The sequence below is a fragment of the Thamnophis sirtalis genome, unplaced genomic scaffold, assembly GCF_051295495.1.
Source record: "Thamnophis sirtalis isolate CommonGarterSnake01/CBP01778 unplaced genomic scaffold, rThaSir2_p1.2 scaffold_1, whole genome shotgun sequence".
Lineage (NCBI taxonomy): Eukaryota > Metazoa > Chordata > Lepidosauria > Squamata > Natricidae > Thamnophis > Thamnophis sirtalis.
This window is the reverse complement of record NW_028261381.1, coordinates 151,512,688-151,534,331: the sequence shown is the minus strand read 5'-3', so window position 1 is coordinate 151,534,331 and position 21,644 is coordinate 151,512,688. Positions and strand designations below refer to the sequence as shown.

Genomic DNA, 21,644 nt, shown 5'->3' with positions numbered 1-21,644 from the left:
AGTAATCTTTTTCCCTTTGCTTCCAGATTTTCTTCAACTGTGGTACACAAAACGCTTTGAGCTGGAATCCCTCAAATAACCTTCAAATATGAAGGTAAATCTACATCTCTGTTTTGGAGTGTGGGAAAGCTTTCCTCTTTATTTGCCACTTGGGGATGTAATATTTTGCTTACTTTAAAACAAAAACATGAAAAGGATGTCATTGTATTCCATACACATCCTGAGTTACTGTGCTGTCAAACACTGAGCTGTCAAAACTTGCAAAATCAAGTAGTAGACTCTTTCATATTGGACATCAGAGTCTTTTCTCTGAAGTTTGTTCTCAGAAATTAGTAGATAAGTTGTACCTGGGAAAATGGGTCCTAAAACCTAGAAAACAAAACCTTCATTCCCCTTGTAAGATAAAAAATAATTAAAGGAAATGTCTACACTTGATTAAAGCAATTAAAATTTAAGAATGCAGAAACATGTTGGACTTTAGTTCATTGCACTTGTTTTTCTGTATTTCTGCATTCATCTTTGAAGTGTACAAATTTTGCTCTATTTACAAATTGCACATTTAGTAATAAAATCAGTAGCCGGGCTGAACTTTTTATCATTTATTAAGTTTGTGTAGCTGTCTATCTTACTGGGTATCTTACAATATTAAAATTGTGTTTTCATTGAATCAATACAAAAATAACCAAATAAACAACAACGAAAACTATTAAAAACAATGAAAACTTTTTTTAAAAAAAGAGTAGTCACTAAGAGAGCACAGTTAATTTCACTAACATTTCAGTTAGTTTGCCGGCTCTACACCATATTCACGTGATCCACAGGCAAAATTACAAAGCCATGTCTTCAGTTCTTTCCAGAATGCCAAACAATGTCAAAGCCAATCTGCTGTAGATTATTTGCTTATAGAAGTAGAAAAATAATTTCTCCAGTATTTTGAATATATACTTTTCATGTTGGGTTGGAGAGAGAAGTAAGACTCTGTTTATGCTCATAATTAACAAATTCTTTGTTTTTCTGTTACTTGTCTATTTTGACTGATATGGGTTTGGAGTTGTTATAATTTAACATATACAGTTGAAGAAGACAGGTGTATTGGTTTTCTTAAAGTGAAAATAGTAGTCAGTGTTTAAAATTTCTGGCAGAACATTTGTTAATGTGGTATAAAAGTTACTATTTGTTTTTTAACAGTATGCCATTCATTCATTAGACATGTTTTAATGACTTCCATCCGGACTGTAGGATCAAGATTGCAGTCCTGTGTAAATGTACATAGTCTTAAGAAGTGGGACTTTCTTTTGTACGAGTTACTATACTAGTCATTTTTAACATTACTTTATTACAAATTATGACATAGGTAGTGCTGTGTGCTTTGTTTGGGAGATATAAACATAAAATGTAGGCCTTTTGATGTACTCTGTTAGTTATGATAAAACTGGAGTAACAGTGCTGAAATCTGAGAAGCATATCTAAACTCTTCTGTCAGTTCAGCTTTGTTTTTATTGATCTTTCTACTTTTTCTTCAGGCAGCAGATGAGCCTGCCTACCTAACAGTGGGAACTGATGTCAGTGCCAAATATCGGGGTGCATTCTGTGAGGCAAAAATTAAGACAGTGAAAAGACTAGTGAAAGTTAAGGTAAGAAGAAATGCTAACAAGAATTTAAAGACCATTAAGGAACATTCTAATCTTCCTTGTGCAAATTCTGCAATAAATTTATCTAGATGTGTTTTGTCTAGTTTAACTGCCAATAGATTTTCATGGCAGCCATGTTTTCACCGTATTATTTTCTCTGAGAAACTATTAACTGAACATACAAAGAATGTGCTCTCCTGATAATTATTCACCTAATGAAGACCCTCCATGCAGATACAGGTTTACCAAGATACAGAATAGCTCATTACATTTCTGTTGCATGAATTGTCACTTCCATCCAATACCTCAGTTGATAAGTTGCATGTACAAAACTTGAGTATTGAATTTCCCCCTAAAGCTTTTCCTGACTGAATTAGACTGAAGCTGACTATTGATATTTAATATTAATTTGTTTGTTACAAAGAATTAGAAAATTTTGTAAAACTGATATAAGTTACCTTGAAGTTATAAATGTAATTCCCTATGTATTATAAATTTATAAACATTGTGCGGATTCAGAATTCCTAGTTCGTTAATGTGTATAATTGATGCAATTTTACTCAAAATAAAGAATGAAAGGCCCAGTTGTTTCACTTGTTCAGTCATTTCATAGGAAAGAATATCTGAATTAATAGCCCACTTGTATTAAATATGAGGTTTTTAATGATGGTCTGCCAAAGTGTTACCTGATTTAGATTAATTTTAAATTAAAAATTTATGTTCATATACCTTTAAGTCAGCCTCGTTAAATTCACGAACATTACTTTTGATAAAAGCTTATAGTTTGCTCTGTTAGTTTGGCAAACAATTTATGCAATATAGCTGAACTTGACAAATTTTGGTTAAGAATGTAACATATTTTCTCACTTATTTGATAAGCATTCTGATAAGTGAAGTGTTTTTTCACTTATTTGATAGTTTGGCAAACTATTAAATACAATCTACTTAAGCTCCAATGATAGATTAAAGTTTATTTTTTACAAAGGTTGACATACACTATAAGATTCTCTTATTTGTAAGGAAATACTAAGTTGTACAGTGGTAAAGCTGGAGGGAGTCTGTTTTTTCTCTTCTCGTGGTAAATTGCATTTCTTAAATAGACCTATGTGCTTGAAATCTCCTGTTGAAAAAGATGAAATTATTTTCACTAACTTTAGCCTGCAATGATGGTCATTTCCCTTTTCTTCTTTGGGAATGTCCTGTGACCAGATTTAGGCTAGGTTTCAGCAAGTTTAAATGATGCATATAATTTTTAAATATTGTACAAATATAATTCTTTGAAATTTCTTTCAAAATATTTAGGTGATCTTAAAGCAAGACAATTCAACACAATTGGTGCAAGATGATCAGGTGAAAGGACCTTTGAGGGTATGTGTATAACATCTTTCTTCACTTTTACTGATAAGATTTTAAAAATTATATAGGGTGACTGAAAAAAAACCTGATTTGGTATTGGCTCCAAGAAATATGCATGTGTTTTTCATTCAGATGTTGTAAAAGAGAGTATCACTAACTATTTTAGTAACAGGAAAGAAATTACCAATATTAAAAATATTAGAATTTATTTAGCTGCACATATTCATGTAACAATTTCATTCAGGAGACAATTAATTTCTAAATTCAATAATATAGCTTCAGTTTTGATAGTATATTTATATTTCACAGCTGTACTGAAATCAAAAGTTTTAAATTCAGCTAACATTCTTTGGACTAAGGATTTGAGGTGTTATTTTTTAATGCTGTTGCTGTCTACTGATCTAATTTTACTGTTGGGAGTCAATTTGAAAGTGCTATGAGAAAATAAGGTAATATATGGGATTAACTCACTGGACTGATTCAAGTGTAGATGCAAGATCAATTAATACTGCCATTACTAAAGCTTTCAGGTCATTTGTATTTCCAGCAATCAAACCAGTGTTATTAACATAGCACAGGTTATTTATGTTTCTTTCTCCAAGTTTTCAAATTATGTCCATTTTTAAAAAAATCTAGGTTCCTTTGATATATTTTCAGTATATTTGTTGAATAAATAAGGAGAAAGCATGCAGCTTTGTTTCACTTCTTTGCTAACCTGGATCCCCTCTGTTTTGCCATGTTCTGTTTGGCTGTGCTTCCTGTCCTGTATATAGTTTTCACATGAAGAAAATACAGTGTTCTAGAATTCCCACTTTGCTAGTGAAATACTTTACTGATGTAAATAAAAAAGAAATCTGCAATAGTACATTAAATATAAACACCATCATTTTAGGCTGGTGCAGTTGTTGAAACCAAGATGCCTGATGGAACCTTTCAAGAAGCTATCATCAGTAAATTGACAGATGCTAGCTGGTATACCGTGGGTAAGTATTATTTTAATTTACTTTTTATTACTAAAGACTAATTTTCTTGCACCAAGATATATTTGAATTCCTCTCCATACTGCACATCTTATTTTCTCATGAGCAATTGCCTACTTTTTATGTTTACTCAGAGACATTATCTGTGAATTGAAAATGGTCAAATATGGTGCAGTAATATATTTGAGAAAGAGGATTTTGGGTTTGTTTAAAACATTTAATTTCAGGAGAATAAGTGGTGCTATCTAAAAATGCTTTGGACAAAAGAGGCAAGGCTCAAATCTTTCATTAAATTTGAAAGCTCCAGCATCAATAATTGAAAAATAAGAATGTATATAACACCTACTTTTACTGGTGGTCATGGAATATTGAAGGAAAAACTGAAGTACTCTATTTTGGGGGGAACTTTTTCTGGGAATGAACTGGTGGTTTTCTGGAAAATAATTCTGTATTGGGAATAGTCTGAAGGGGAAATGGTATGATAGATTTTATGTGTCTACTGTTAATATTGCATTAAACTCCATTTATTAACCATATACATTAAAATTACTTTCTGAATCTAATAAACCTATTATTTAAAACTTATTTAATATACACAAAATATTTATAATGGACACAGTGATTCTATCATTAACTTCTGCTTGTTTTCTAAATGCAAATTCTTGTGCTGTCATTTAGGCCATTTGTAAATACACTTTTTGCAGCATATAAAAATTGAAAATTTAAAGGAATAGTTTCAACATGTTTCAATGCAAAAGTGTTCATCTTTTTTTCAAAAAAAATTATATATTTCTTGGAAGATTTTGTTTGTGAAATATTATGATAATGCGAAACTGATAAATATCAGACAAAACATGCAAACATTCAAAAAATATCTTTTAATTATTTTTTTGGTTTTTTTTATACTGATACTTTAGAATCAAAAGAAGTGATACATTTGGTTATGGTTTTCAGTAACTATGTATATTTCTAAACATTTCAAATTAAACATTTATCCTTTGATACATAAGAATTGCTTTCACAATTGTTTGTTGTTGAATATGTGAAGTTTTGATCTCTTTGGCTTCATAGTACAACCCTACAGAAATTATTTCAGAAGCCTACATTGTAAATATTAATAAATTATGGAAATCAGCATTGTACAAGTATTTACATGGAATAATTTCTTGATATTTTTAATAATATAAGAGAATAGAGCAATCACTGATCACAAACATTATCATGCACATTTTCTTTGGAGAAAATTCACAATCCAATCTTTTTACTAATAATTCTATCTTAGGCATGTTTTTGTTATCTCGCTGAAAAAAAAGTATTCTGAATTTAATATATATGCACTCTTTACAAAAATAGGAATAAGATTGTTAAAATTAATCTGAGATTATTAATGTATCTTTAGTGATTCTAGTAGGAACTTCCCATTTTAACAGCACAGTACTTTGACTGGGGGAATGGAGACTGATTTGCTTTCAAGTGGATTCCCCCCCCCCCTCCTAGATAGTATTATCAATAGACAGAGATAGTTGGCATTTTAGTAGGAAACACTGTGTTAAATGGAGCAGTGATATGGCTGATTGTTAGACAGTTTTAATTGTATGGGACCATTGCTGACTGTAGACCATTTTATAGGCAATAGCATGACAAAATTTTTAAGAGTTTTTGATTAGCTTTCAAGTTAAATGCTGCTTTTGTTCTAAACCCATGTAACTATCAATCAGCAACTTGTAAAACAGTTTTCCTATTCTATGAATACTTTATCTGTAATTTTCATCTTTCACTTCGCTTTCTACATACTTAGTAAACTGCATTTTAACTGATATTGATTCCTGGAAAAATACAACAAACCTTCTAAAACTGTTCAATGCAAATGTCATGGATGGCACTATGGAGATACTCAAATTTAGCCTTTTTGATTGTATAAGTAAAAATTAAATTTGGCTTTCAGATGAAAACTTGAATTTGTAAAATTTGTTGTACTGTAGCACTGAGGCATCTGCTTGATTCTGGTTTGTCATATTTGTAATGATATTTGCTCCTTACATCCCCATAGCTAAATGCTATGTATCTTTTTTGCTCAAGGGAGTGGTAATTAAAGTTTCTTACAACCAATTGGTAGAATTTTGCTACTAAGCCAATGAGGCCAGGGGGTGGGAGACAAGCAAGGGATATGTTCTAATTTCTTGATTAAATCAAGCAACATACTGAAGGCCAGCAATAAACCAGTGGGCAGTATGTCATGCCAAAAGCTATGCCTCCACCGTTTTCTGCTAATTTTTACATGCTTCTTTTTTCATTTCTCCATTTATTATTACTGTATTTATGATCCTCTTTTTCTTCACTTGCACTATTTCTTCTAGTCTATTCTTATCTTTCTTTCACTTTGCTGTAAAACTTCTCATAGCAGATATTGTTACAGGGATTTAGAGACTAATTAAAAAAGATGTATAATCCTATTTAGAGATAAGCCTTTCTGAGCTCCGTAGAATTTACTCTATGGATTATGTACATGGGGTTGTATTTTAAGACAAGGAGAATAGATTATATGAAGATAGCAGTTTGGTCTGTGAATATAGGTGCATAAAAACAATGTGGATCAGTACATTCATGTTCATTATTGGATGCAGCTTACATTTGAACTTTACAACATTACCAAAAAACCTCCATATTTCTTGGGCTACATAATTCTATATGTTTAGCATATACAGTATGTATAGTGCTTACTATTATTTTAGCATATATGCAATTGCAACTCTGAAAAGATGATAGAATTGACAAAAGCATGAACTTGTATTATCAGACAGAATAATTTTTTGTCCATGTGATATTTTACAACCTGATTGTAATACTGATTCTAATTCTGATTAGAATTATCAGAATACAGAATACAGCCTTAATTGCATTTGTAGGAAATGGGGTTTTTGCAACAGAAACATGGTTTCAGAGAGGTTGGCATCTTACCTCACAGTAGATGGCGTCTTGGTTTAGGAGATTGAGTAGATCATTAAGTTCAGTGTCCAATCTAAGCTTGCAACCTATTATACTTCACAGCACTTCTTCAAAGGTGAAATAAACTTGAGATCTGCCTGGAGCTTTCTGTAGGGACATGACTGGAGTCTTTAATAATGAGAGGTGGGCAAGTTTTGAATAGAGAGGTTTCTTCATCTTCCTTTAGGCACAAAGAACTTTTCTTCCTATCAGTAAAGCAGCCACATATTTTACAAGCTAGCATAGTTACTTCAGAACCTATTTACAGTGGTACCTTGGTACTCATCGTTAATTGGTTCCACGAGGTGCAGTGCATATGAAAAATGATGAGTACCAGACAATTTTTTCCCATCAGGAATAATGTAGTGAGTCACAAGGCAATCGACGTTGACAAGTTCTAGCTGTGTATTGAGTATCAAACAAATGACTACTGGGACAAAATTTTCACACCAAAATGCACTGAGTACAAAATCAGATGAGTTTTAAAGCAATTAAGTACCAAGGTACACTATATTGTCAAAAGTATTCGCTCACAACTGTTTCTGATTATGTGGATGGTTGAGCGAATACTTTTGGCAAAATAGTGTATCATTGTAATGCTGACTCCTAGTGAGTGTGCATGCGCAGTTACTTGTATTGTTGACAATCCCAGGAGTATTGTTGTCTGTACATATGAACATTTATAGTTGGGAACAACTTTTGAAGTAGCCAGGCGAGCCTTGCAAAAAATTAATAACTATTTAAAAGTAGGTGCATTTTGCTCATGAATATTATGCATCTTTTTAAATGTTTTGCATGGTTCAATTAATAAAAATTTAATATCTGGAAAGAAAAGGATCAGTTGTTTCTAGTTCTTCTCTATCTTTTATTTTCCAGTGCTTCACACTTTACTTTTACTTTGAATACTTATTTACCGGTGTTTATTTACTGACTTAGTTACTTACTGGCTAGGCTGCCCAGCTCAAACTGTGACTTTGGACAGTATACAGTAAATTCAGACAATTTGAGCTACCATGTGTCTTGATAAATTTGTGCAGTAATTGTGAAATATCAACCACATTATTAAACATACATACTTTAATTTAAATATATTTATTGCTAAGAAACTACAAATGTTTGTATGAGCACTATAACGTTGTAAGATAACAAAACAGGAGTACACTGGTCACATAGTTCTGGTTTCTGGTATCCTTGTTTTCATAGTTTCTTGATCGTATGTTCTTGAAAAAGGACATGCTCAGGATGACTTTAATTAAGGAGATTTAAAACAGGAAGAAATATTTAACTGAAAGAATAAGTAGAAATTCGATATATTTTAGAAAACATTAGTTTCCTCTTTTCCCAGTGTGCTCATGCCTTCTTACTAGAAGGTGTTATTATGTAACTCTGATGAATTTATGGCCAACGGCTTATGCTAGAAGGTGGCAATAAAAGGAAGGCTCTATGGAACTAATCATAAATATATGAATCCTCTTTCAGACTTTTGAGTTCCAGTATATCTTTGACACTGAATATTAGCAGTGCTTCCTGTGGGTCATGTGGAGGGTTTGTGGGAAAAAAATCCTTAAAGCTTGGTATTTGTGCCATTTATTTCATAAAGTCATCTAATTTATGATACACCTGTATGAAAGAATAATTGTCCTTGCTCCCATTCCCAAAAGTTCAGACAACTCATTTAGAGAGGAGATAGAAGAACATTTTCCCTGTTTATGAATGGCTAAGGTAAAGTCAGGAGCTAAATACCATAAACATTTTTAATATAAAAAATCTGAATTAAACAGTTTATGTTAAGAAAGTATTAAGTGCTATTTAGTTGGAGTTGGTTAGTTGAGGAATGGGCCAAAGCTCTTGCACAGTAATGGGAGAGATTGATCATGAGCTACAGGATGTTTGATTTCAATTATTGCATGTAAAAGTGATGCAGCCATTTATTAAATTTAAAAGAATAATTACTTTTAGCAGTTAGCAGTTAGACTTTCAGCTTTCAGCCCTCTCTAAGCGGTTTACAGAGTCAGCATATTGCCCCCAACAACAATCCGGGTCCTCATTTTACCCACCTCGGAAGGATGGAAGGCTGAGTCAACCCTGAGCCAGTGAGATTTGAACTGCAGAACTGCAGTCAGCTGAAGTAGCCTGCAGTGCTGCATTTAACCACTGCGCCACCTCGGCTCTACTTTTTCACACTGGAGTTTATAGGTTGGATGTCTATGTTTATGAAACAAATAAAAGCTCTGGATTTATTTATGTATTCTTTTTGAACAATTAATAACATTCAGTGGCAAAGGCATGCAAAAATTAAAAAGGGAAAGGAGCAAAAGTTATTTACTGTATATAGCAGAAAGATATAGTTTGTATTCTGTTCCCTTTCCCATTAAGCAATAGGGATTAGGATTGTATCATATTCCACCTTTTTTTAAAAAAAATCTTGCATACAAAATGCAGCAGCACTGTTCATCGGTATGAGAAGAACATATAGAAAATGCTCACCGCTGCATGTATGCAAGGTCACATATTTATCTTGTTAGTTTTACTATTATCTGCCTCAACCGAGTGTCCTGTGTTGTTTTAAGAATACTGTGAAACATCTGCTTTAGGAAGGCTGCTCTTTGTTAGTCAAACTTTCACAAAGGGTATGTAAACGTATTACAGAATATGATCAGGATTAGAATAATGGCTCTTGAAATCCAGATGTCTTCAATTTTGATTCCATAATTCCAAGCCAATGTGGAAATAAAAGTCCACACATGCCTGATGCGTTACTTAGTTATTCGCGCTCTCTCTCTCCATCTCTCTTTGTGTAGCACTTCTGTATTGTACTACTAGTTGGCTGAGCAAAATTTTAATAGGGATGTATGTTACCCATATTTGACTGTTCATGGTCACAAACAGCAAGCCAAGACACAGTTCAACATCATAAAAATGGTGTAATCTGTGGAAAATGAATAGTTTCCCCAAATATTGCAGTCTTAATAAAAATCTGTGTCCTGAGTAGGAGAGATAAAGTTGTGAAAGAGCAGGATACACAGGCAATATCTTTCTTTTAAAGAGATAGATTATGACTGAGGGTGCCTTTGCTTACAAAAGTCTTAACATCTTACACACTTTGGTGGTAGGTGTTTTAATTCTTCCATGTATATAGAAAGAACGCTTGAAACAAGGAGTCTTGTTTACTAGAATAATTTATACTTTCTGTTTAGCTTTATTTAGAAAATACTTTACTATTTAATTAATAATAGTTCTGTGTTTAGTTTTTGATGACGGTGATGAGAGGACATTGAGACGGACCTCGCTGTGTTTGAAGGGGGAGAGGCACTTTGCTGAAAGTGAGGTAAAATTTTACAGTTGTTGTTTTAAATGCTATTTCACTTTTTATTGGAAAATCAGCAAAACTGTCTTTTCTAATTTCCTTCCTCAGACACTTGACCAACTGCCACTAACAAATCCAGAGCACTTTGGAACACCTGTAATTGGAAAGAAATCTAACAGAGGAAGAAGGTCATCTCTTCCTGTGTGAGTAACTTTTACGATGCCATATTTTTATAATTGTTTTCCTTATCTGGGATGAGATAAAGTAATTGTGAATGTCTTACAATTTGGGGAATTGAACTTTATGTTTTTTTCACAGTCTACTGGTCTATTTTTTATTATATTTGTCAAGTAAAGGAGGAGGGTCAAGTTGGTGCAAATAATAAAGCTCCTTGTTTAAAACGTGCCTAATGATTATAGAACTAGTTGATAATACTTTGGACTCAGAGGAGGAAGTTGCAGCTCTAGGCCAGTTGTTTACAATTTGTAGAACAGCTCCTGAGGTGGTAAAGAAAAAGGGAGCTCAATACTTTTGGACAAGTATAGTGGCAGAAGCACGCAGAACCCATGTGCTAAGCAACAGGAGATGCCTTCCTGGATTTCTTACAAATTTAGATACTTATTCTAGGCTAACTTAGAAATGCATTTCTAGTCCCTTGTTCTGTGAAAGACTTAAAATGTGATGGAGGACAAAAGCGATCAGAGGGCAGGATTTCCTATAAATATTGCTATTCAGTGTCTGGTAGTATAGGAATTATGCAAAAAGTGTTATATTTATATAGTGTGCATTATATATACAATTGTGATTTTAGCTTTCCTTGGAGCAGGTCTGTTTATTATTTCTTTATGGATGTTCTAATTTGTATATTCCATTGTTTTAAAGAGGAGATAAACAATGAACAATTTGGGTAGGTAGACGTATTCCTGAATGTAACAATAGGGCACCCTTTAAATACTCCAAATCAGTATTTCTCCACCTAAGCAACTTTGAGATGTGTGAACTTCAACTCTGAGAATTCCCCGGCAAGCATTCTAGCTGGAGAATTCTGAGAGTTGAAATCTGCTCTACATTAAAATCTCATACCTTAACATATGGGTAAAAGCACATAAATCCAGTGATTCTCATTTCTCATCTCAGTGTTTCCTTTCATAAACATTTGTAAATGATCTCTAAGGTGCTTTTTCAAAAGGCAACTGGACTTTCTTGGTTTTTTCCTTGCCTGTTGAAAGAGCACCTTTAGGATAATCATGACCTGGATGATCGAGAATCTCCAGAGACATTTGTAAATTAGCATCAGAATGTCTACTAATGCTACTTTTAAACAATCTAGTATTTGCTGATTTGTTTCCCACAAATTTCCAAGAACCTCTGTCATATTGAACTCGATATCCAATAGCTACGATGAAGTTACCCTCCTTTCGAGTATTGCTTTCACATTCTGATAGTGTAAATCTTTACATGTCTAATTCTTTTAGCAATGAAGATGAAAAAGAGGAAGAAACTAGTGAAGAGGAAGAGGAAGATAAGAGACGTCTTAATGATGAATTGCTTGGTAAAATTGTCAGTGTGGTATCCAGTACTGAAAAGGGAGAATGGTATCCAGCTTTGGTAAGTAGAATTTAAAAGTCTTAAGAATGACATAAAAGTGATATTTTCCCCCAAATTCACGATATTTGCATCTTGGGAGCACAATGCTTGACTTTTAAGTTTGCACTTTTCTTTATGGCAAAAAAGCTGTTGGCCATTATTTAGAATTTATGTAATTTATAGAGTAGCTTTATAGTAATAATAATATATTTATGTCAGCTGTCTCAGAGTATATTAAATTTTTTGACTCCTCCTAGTTTTCATTTGAACATACTCACTGGACCACCACTCTTCCGCCTTCTAATCTATCTCACAGGGTTATTGTAGCTAAAATGCGAGGATGGAATTCTGTGATTCTTTTTTGAGCTACCACATAGAAAAACAGGAGAGAAATCTAACAAAAAATGGTAGTATTCTACAGAAATAAATTCTGTACTTCTGATTTATATGCTACCCATTCTCTTTATATAGTTCAGTAAAACATAAGTATTAAAATAGGAGTCACATATGAGATGGGCAGCCATATAAATTGGGTGAAATCCAGCAGGTTCTGACACTAAATTAAACAGATCTAAGTTAGAAGTTGCCCACTCCTAAAACAATGTAGCCTAGCCTCCTCATGGTGCACCCTGGGCAATGTGACTCTGTCATTGCTAAATAATCTATAGTACATTCAGCCTGGTGGATCTCACCAGGATCTCCCAGCAGGAAGCAGCAGTATGAATACCAAAAAAATGGTGAGGTTTGTATGTTCAGGCTTGCAAGATTATGTTCATGAAGCTTTACAATAAAGTAGAATTAGCCCATCTAGTTGTATTTCCTATATGGTTTACCTCAACCAAAGAGGCCCTGAATGGGATCGATTTTCCCACCCCCTTCCCCCCTGAGCATCAACTAGAACCAATCACTGAGGAAGGGTATGAAACTATGAAGCACAATGCTACTCGTAAGCCCCTGCAGCTAGTCCCAGAAGGATAATGGTTAACAGTGTCAAAAGCTGTTGAGAGATCAAGGAGAACAGGATGTCCCACCCTGTTTCAAACGTAATGAACAAGCACAACCAGTGCTTTCTGCATATCATACCCTGGTTTGAAACCACACTGAAATGGGTCCAACAATGACCTCTTGAGGAAGGGATATACTATTGGTGGGACCACCATTCCCTCTCAATTAGGCTGAAATTACCTTGTGAAATCAACCTGTGGTCACCTCTCAGGCTGCTTTAATATTATAGGAGGAGCAAAGATCTAACAGAGAAGGGGCTAAATTAACAGACGGGATTTGTCCACTTCTTTGGGTGCAACTCAAAGAATAAGATTCAGTCCAGATAACAGCAGAAAACTCTGCCTGAACAACTTGGATAGCAACTTTGACTTGCTTAGTCAGTGTTAATCAATCTTAATGATTTTGTCTGCTCTGCCAGATTAATTGATTATTCCTTACCTAGGTCTTTCAGATGATTCTGTGATCCATCTATCACGAATAGATTGACTAACAGCAGCTACTATAAGAGTAGAGAAATAGTGATGTTTTGCAGACCTTATATCTGTAATGTAGATTTTTACTCGTATTCAGTTCAATTCACTCTTTGTCTTTCTCCAGAGACACCCCAGTTTTTATTTCTGGTGTTTCACCTACTGGAACTCTTCAGAAAAACAGGGAACATCCCAGGATTGGTTTACAGAGAAAGTTTGTATAGGAACAATATGGCCCAATCACATGCCTATTATAGGCTATAGCCAAGGCCTCAGCTGAACTGCCTGACAGGTGTTCAAGAAATCCCAAGCTCCCTCTGTAAGCCAACAGGGTTCATCACGCGTCTAAGGAGGGTCAACCTAACTTGCCCTTTCTCCCTCTGGAGGTAGGTAGGACCCAGAATGTTAGAGGGCAACCAAAGAGAGTTATGTTAATGGCAATAAACTAATGATAATGTCCTCCAACACAAGATTACAGTGCAACTGCCCTGAAACATTTCCCCGCCCCTTGTAATTCTGAACCAAGGGGGGAAATACAGTTGCTTCTGTTGGTAACCTAAGAGCATGAATGGGTTATATGGGAGTAAACCGTCTTCTAAATAGCTTGACCTTACACCAGGTAACGCATTATGTAATATGAGCTGCTCAGATTGGAGTCAGAGAATAAGTCAGCCTCTATTGAAGCTGTTGAAGATGTGGAATAACGTGGAAGCTGCAAGTATAGCAGGCTGAATATAGAACACTGGACACTGGCAGATCCTTTTAAAAATCAGTCTGTTCCCATGATTTTGCAGACAAGGTCCATGTTACCGTTTCTATTATGATAATGGAGAACTTACCAAGAAAAAAGGAGTGATAATTGGTTAGGTAGAGGTTTTAAAAAGACTTAAAAGCCAAGCAGATGAGAAATATTTATTTTTTATTTCTTTTATTTGCTAAATTTATTTGCTGCTTTCTTGCACAAGCAAATCCAAGAACCTTATTTTGCTTTGTGAGGAGGCACAAATCAAATACAATCAAAGCAGTGGAATAGATAGATAATTATTGCTTAAAAGGATAAATCCAAGTGGTATTGTCCTCAAAAAATTATACAATCTCCCCACAATAAAACTCAAATGATATTAAGATGCTGCTCACTAAAGGCTGGATAAAACTCCAATAGATGTTTCCATCTATGCAATAAGGAAGGAAATCCATAGCTGCTTCTCCTTTGCAAATGCCATGGCAAACTCAGTTTCTATATTAAATTTGATGGTCTGAATGACTCATTTAATGCCTACTTTTGCATAATACTATATACTTATTTACTATTTCGGTCTTAATCAAATGAGAAATTTCTTCAAGATTAAATATTTGAAATGTGTTAATGGTAAAAATAAGCCTGAAAACTATTTCAGTTTAAATGTATTATTGTTAAAATATTACATGATTAAGTCTTACCTGCATACATAAAATTCTTTTGTGTGTTATCTTCAATTAGCCCAAAATGGTGCATCATATCATACAATTTTCAAATCAAGATACCTCAAATATTTGCTAATTTAAACAATGAATACAAAATCCTGGATCCATTACAGTACTTTTGTGTAATTGCAGTGTCAAGGATCTTAAAACCAGCAGTGTTCATAAAGTTGTGGCTTCTGCAGCATTGCCACACACATGTGATCATGTTTTCCAATATTCTCTGCCAGCTTCCTATAAGCAGTCAGTGGGGAAGCTGGTAGGAGGTCAGAAATTGCTCCTATTCCCACTGTGGTTTTTGTTGTTGTTTTGCCTACCAATGGTCATTCTGTTACTCTGATTAATCAGGAAATACACTATATTGCCAAAAGTATTTGCTCACCCATCCAACATAATCAGAAGTAGTTGTGAGTGAATACTTTTGGCAATATAGTGTATGTCTGAAAGAATAACCCAACTAATCATGGATTGTCTAGTATTTTCTAAAGCTACTGTAAATGAAGCTCATCTGTTTGGTAGCAATTTTATATAGAAAGGGTTTTTTTTTTGCTAGCGCTACATATGGATTTGCATCACATCCTCAGTCTTATCTGTTACTTCTAATGTTATTCTGTCTTCTCCACATTTTTTCATCAAGGCCCATTTTTTTCATCAGTTAAATACCTGGCATATAAACCATATCTTTCAGAGAAAGCAGTAAAATTTATTATTGACAGTAAGTCTCATAGTGTGGCTAGAATTGGATGCTAACTGACTTCCCAACTTCCACATCTTTAAATACAAGAGAGTGACACTAGATCAGATTTCATTTCGCTGTTAAATTCATAGGGCAATTACTGTGTGCATGTGGCAGTAAAGAGTTTCATTTGAGTGTAAATAGTATGATATACATGTTGTCCTAAATTTAATATTAACTATTATAATGTATTGGATGATCTCTAAAGGGAGGAGAAAAAATGATCTCCCTTCAGGATGATTACTTAAGATTGTATTTTTTTCTAGATAATTAAGTGTTGCACCTGGGAGATGCCATAACATAGTTGGAACCTTATCTACATAAGCTGTTTTTTTTAAACTAATGGAAAATACTGCCAATCTAATGTTTTTTATTTGAAACTCCAGGTCTTATCCCCCAGCTGCAGCGATGATATTTTAGTGAAAAAGGACCAGTGTTTAGTTCGTTCTTTTGCAGATTCCAAATTGTGAGTAAATTTTAGACAACATTCCTATATATAGTGGTGAAAATTTGTGTGTGTGTATGTGTATATTATTTATATATGTATGTGTGCGCGCACACATACATATGTGTATATGTATATATATGCATATACACTATATTGCCAAAACTATTCGCTCACCTGCCTTTACTCATACATAAACTTACTGTAAGTGACATCCCATTCCTCATCCATAGGGTTCAAAATGACCCTGGTCCACCCTTTGTAGCTATAACAGCTTCAACTCTTCTGGGAAGGCTGTCCACGAGGTTTAGGAGTGTGTTTATGGGAATTTTTGACCATTCTTCCAGAAGCGCATTTGTAAAGTCACACACTGATGTTGGATGAGTTTACGTGGCCTACCACTTCGTGACTGAGTTGCTGTCGTTCCCAAACACTTCCACATTCTTATAATACAGCTGACAGTCGACTGTGGAATATTTAGGAGCGAGGAAATTTCACGACTGGATTTGTTGCACAGGTGGCATCCTATCACAGCTCCATGCTGGAATTCACTGAGCTCCTGAGAGCACCCATTCTTTCACAAATGTTTGTAAAAACAGTCTGCATGCCTAGGTACTTGATCTTATACACCTGTGGCCATGGAAGTAATTGGAGCACCTGATTCTGATTATTTGGATGGGTGAGCGAATACTTTTGGCAATATAGTGTATGTATATATTGATAGATTATATATTATAAATAATATATATTATAAATATATATTTATGTTTAACTTAGAAGCAGAAACCAGGAAGAAGCAACTAAAATTATTTAATAGGGAACTATTTATTTATTTTACTTCATTTGAGATGATCCTGTGGCAAGTACAACTATTTTGGAAGTCTTAATTGTTGGTGACAATTAACAATTACATGCTATGTGTAAAATTACAAAGCATGATTCAGAAGAAGGACCACTGCAATAATTAATTTTTCTTTTCCATTCCACTGGTGCACCTTATCATGCAGTCCAACTGACATTTAAATCAAAATATAGCTCTAGATAAACCTTGATGGAACTTACATTTTTGGCAATTTGGAAGTATAGCCTATGCTTCAGTTTAATCTAGCAGACATACCCGACATATGTAATAGATAGCCATACACTTGAAAGTATCTTGTTATAGACAATACTTTCACATGATAGTCTCTTTGTAGACCTTGCAGTGTTTTACCACTTTTACAACCAGCATATTCAGCAACTATTTTATCAAGTGAGTTTTTATAGAATTGGAGTTCAAACTTTTGCATATTGGCTTAATCAAAACCACCAGTAAATCTGTGGTAAAATTGGAATTTGAACCCAGATCCATGTTTTGTTGTCTATTCTTTTAGGGCCTGACATAATATTGTCTTAACAAGAAATGTATGACTGTCCATCTTTAAACAACTCTGTGCTCACAGCAATAACTAAAGAAAAAATGTTGCCTTAATCAGGGGGTTCCAACAACTCTCTGTAGACTCCACCACTCTATCTCTGTGCTTGAGTAATGAGCCCGATTTTAGTGGCCTTCCAGAAGACCAAGAGGGTGGGGGGCTTTCTGGATTGTCCCTATAAAGTAGGGACAATCATGGAAAAGCAAATCTTTAGTTATGTATTAGTTAGTTTGTATCACAATTCAATCACATTCTAGGCAGCTTACAAGGTATGGTTAACAGCACCAGATAAATAATGGCTAAACATGAATAAACAAGATCAGGAGAGCACATGATGCCCATGAAACAGGAAAATAAGTTCAAACACCATTACGAAAAATATCTCTTGAGTGCCATGTAATGTGAATGTGGCCATTTCTACACTCATTCATCATCAGCCTTGATGATTAATAAATTTCATTAATTTATTTGTTTTTAAACATTTTTCTATGTTGCTGCAATGGAAATCTCAACTTCTGCAGAAAGGGTACAAGTTTATACATGGTTAAAAAAAAGTAAGCTCTAAAAAGCTTACTTTTAAAAATGTAAAAGTAAAAATGACCAAAATAAAATAGAGATAAATGAGAGTAGAGATGGACATATTAACATCAGGGGAAATTGCTCTGGAACAGTTCATTCTTCAAGAATTTCTGAAAGCAAAGCACAAGCAGTTTGATCTTAGGGGGAGGCTGATCCACATCAGTGCTGCTAGTAGTTTCCTGAGCCTCCCCAGTTTCTTTCTTGTCAAGGTAATCAGTTGGGCCAATAATTGATGGGAGCAGATATTTAATTAAAATATTTTGATAGATGCCAAACTTAATATTTCAAAAGATTAAGTGTTTAATATTAGAATTGAGAACATAAGCTTTCTAAATGTTAAACGAAGAAATAACATTTCTTCATAGAGCAGGTAATTTTTTATCATTGACAATACAAGTAACAGCATAAAACTTAATGTAAACATAATGTAAATAATTAATTTTATTGCAGTTATTCAGTAGCAAGAAAGGACATTGAAGAATTAGGTTTTACAAACTCAGAGCTACCTTCCAATAAAGGTAAATGTTAACATTTGTTAATTAGATTAATTGATTGTGCTGTATGTATATAATTGCCATATGATATTGTTTAACATGAAAGAAAGGTATAATTGAAAGTAATGCCTAATGGTTATTGATGACTCTGTTTGTCTCTATGCAATTCTGATTCCAAGAAGCAAAATCATTGAAGTACAGAATTCTGAAATATAGTTACGTATGTTACACTTACAGTATCATAACAAAATGTTAGGTCACCACTGACATATGTACATTTTTTTTACACAAGAATACGTAATCATTATTTCAGAGGTGTTTTATAAAGAAAGCTTACTTGACAAGCTGTAGCAGCTTTGATTTGCCACAGGAATTGAATATTGCCACATAAGAACATTATATGTTCAGAGAGGCAAAAGTTATGATGGACTAATTAGCTTTGATAGTCCAACATCCAGACATCTTGCAAAGTCAATGAATGATAAATTTCACTCGCCCTGCCATAAATACATCAGTAACAAATGAACACATTTTGGGGTAATTTAATGTAATTAATTTTCTCCAAGATTAAACATCTGGAACATAACATTAACGATAAGCTTGAGAAATCAATCAAGATTAATCATACAGTTAAAATCTTACATGCTTAAATCTGACATCTTCTAGAAGTAAATAAAATTCAGCACTGAATTTTATTTACAATCTGAAATCAAAATGGCTAGCAAAGAAGCAGAGTTAGTAGTGATTTGCAATGATTATGTAATTTATTCCGAATACCTTGATGGGTAATTTTCCTCCCAAGGGGTGCAAGAGGCAAGCTCATTCTTCCATTGGAAAACTATTCCTTCTAATTGGAAGATGGACATGCGTGAAATCTTGGAATCCTCCAGTAGTGATGAAGAAGATGGAGGAGAGACAGGAAGTAATGATGAAGAAGAAGAAAAAGGAGAACAGAAAGAGGAAGAAGTAGTGGTAAGTATATTAGATTTTTCGTCAATATAGCTTAACCAAATATACAGCCACTGTTTGTCTCTCATATAATATTGTTCCTCAAATGATTACTTAAAAAACCACAGCCTTTGCTTTCTTCAACCTGGCATTATCCAGATTCTCTGGAAATCTCATATGCCTCAAAACACTAGAAGTTTTAATCTGATACATCTGGAGAATATGGAGTTGAGGGAAGCTGAGCACCTGTTTTCAAAAAGCAAGGTTTATGTGTTCAGTTATGTTTGCCATCAATGATGAAAACTGAATTAGCAAAAAAGCAGAAATTGTTGGAAAACCATCTTATTGGTAATGAGCTAACTTGATAGTGTAGACTTCCTGATTTGTCTTATTTTAACTTTTTCTGCAAGTGGAAGCAGCTTACAGTCACTAGAAATTTAAATTATCATAGAAAGCATAATGTAAACATTTGAGCCTGGACCCCTATTTGGATTCTTCTATAACAAGTAATTTTGGAAGCTTGCTTGTTACCATTAATCCACAATTGCCATGAATTCTTTCGTGCATCTATAACTAACTAGTGAATGATAGCAATAGGAAAATTCTTCTATCAATTTGAGGAGCTTGGTGCCTTTTGAAGAAAGTCAATTTTTTGTGGAGTAACAGTGAAAGACATAAGAACAGAGATGTTTTGATAAACTCTCCAAAGAAGAAATTCTGCGTTTCCAGTACTAACCAAAAATCATGATTATGTACCTCAAATGAGGTTAGTAAAAGGAATAATAAACAAGAAACATTCAACCTAGGGTCTTAAATACCTTTCTGACAGAAGATACCAGGGCTATGCAATGCTTCGTATTTGATTCTAAAAAAAGGTGCTTCAGATTTCATGGGGACACAAATATATCTGCATTTTGTTTTCTAATTGGGCGGGGGGTGGTGGTAAGAGTATATTGTTATGTAGCTCAGGTAGCTATGTATGGAGTCTTGGGTGCTCTCTGAACTTGGTTATTTGCTTACAGATGTTTCATTATCCAACTAAGTAACACCATCAGTGCTATTAATTAATCAATGCGCTGATGAACAAGTTGGGCAATGAAACATTTGCAAGCAAACAACCAAACTCAGAGAACATCAAGGACTCCACAGTCCAAATACCAAATAAATCAACCAACAAAGCTCACTTAACTTCCTGGCTCCAAACTCTGGAAAAATAGCCAGAGGTTTAATGAAAGCCAACAGGATAAGAGAGATTTGGATTCCCAGGTAGTTGCTGGGCAAATACTGCATTACCAAAAGCATGACTGCTATGTAGGTCACACAAGATGAAACAGCTGAATACATGGGACCTAGAGTATATGTAGCCTCCTGGTTCTTGTGGCATGTCTATCAAATAATTTGGCCCTGTGTCTTGTAATATAGGCAAGATTGTCCTGCCTTTTGCAGTATTGTAAAGATGTAGCATTTTTAGATCATTTTTAAAAATCTGAAGTAGCTTTAAATACTTGAAAGATATGCAAGGCTCATATTGTAAATCATAAAGTTGCTGACTGTACTCCAACTTAAACATGGTATTTTAAAATTGTGTATCCAGAGTGAAAATATGAACTAAAATGAACCTTACAATCATTAAATCTGAACTTTATCTGGAGGCCTTTTGAGAGACAGCAAGGCAGGGTGTTCAATATCCTTTTCTTAATTTCATTAATTTTACACCAAGAATAAAGTATTTTTCTCTATACTGCACTTCTTTTATCTGAGTATGTTCTGTATTTACTAATTTTTATATTTCGACTATGTAATCTGTCAGCTTTACAGAAGGCACTAGAGGCAAAACAATGTGATTTTTCTTAATACATTTTTTCAGTGTCAAGAACTTCATAACATGTATATTCTCCTAGATATTTTTTTCATTTTTCATTTATGATTCTGGCTTTGTATATTGAAATAATCCTCCTTGGATTTTTCCAGTTTTTTAATTAAAGAAAAATGTACCATAATTTTTATACATAATATCTTGGTGAAGAAGTATGATTCTTTTGATTTTGTCTAGACTTTTAACCTGTTTAATGTTTTTCATAGCTGGACTCTTTTCACTATACAGTAGAACGAAAAGCAATTTTACGAAATATACATTATTTTTTCTCTCCTATTTTGAGGAAGCCTCTCTTGGGTACTCACCAGGGGTGTGTTCCTGTACCGATTGATACTGGTTTGCTGTGCGCACACTTTGCTTGTATGCGTA

The 21,644-nt window shown here is 34.0% G+C and overlaps 1 protein-coding gene across 6 annotated transcripts in view; it reads left to right on the top strand.

Annotated features, from left to right (window-relative positions):
• Positions 1-21,644, top strand: part of ARID4A (AT-rich interaction domain 4A) — a 51,230-nt gene that overhangs the window by 1,859 nt on the left and 27,727 nt on the right. For all 6 annotated transcript variants that reach the window (XM_087727917.1, XM_014056699.2, XM_014056698.2 and 3 more), the window contains 10 exons: positions 27-94; positions 1,524-1,634; positions 2,934-2,999; positions 3,880-3,970; positions 10,201-10,280; positions 10,368-10,462; positions 11,735-11,867; positions 15,905-15,984; positions 18,408-18,475; positions 19,254-19,423. In XM_087727917.1, the coding sequence (XP_087584043.1) occupies positions 89-94; positions 1,524-1,634; positions 2,934-2,999; positions 3,880-3,970; positions 10,201-10,280; positions 10,368-10,462; positions 11,735-11,867; positions 15,905-15,984; positions 18,408-18,475; positions 19,254-19,423 (900 nt within the window). In that variant the 5' untranslated portion in view covers positions 27-88. The remainder of the gene's footprint in view (positions 1-26; positions 95-1,523; positions 1,635-2,933; positions 3,000-3,879; positions 3,971-10,200; positions 10,281-10,367; positions 10,463-11,734; positions 11,868-15,904; positions 15,985-18,407; positions 18,476-19,253; positions 19,424-21,644) is intronic.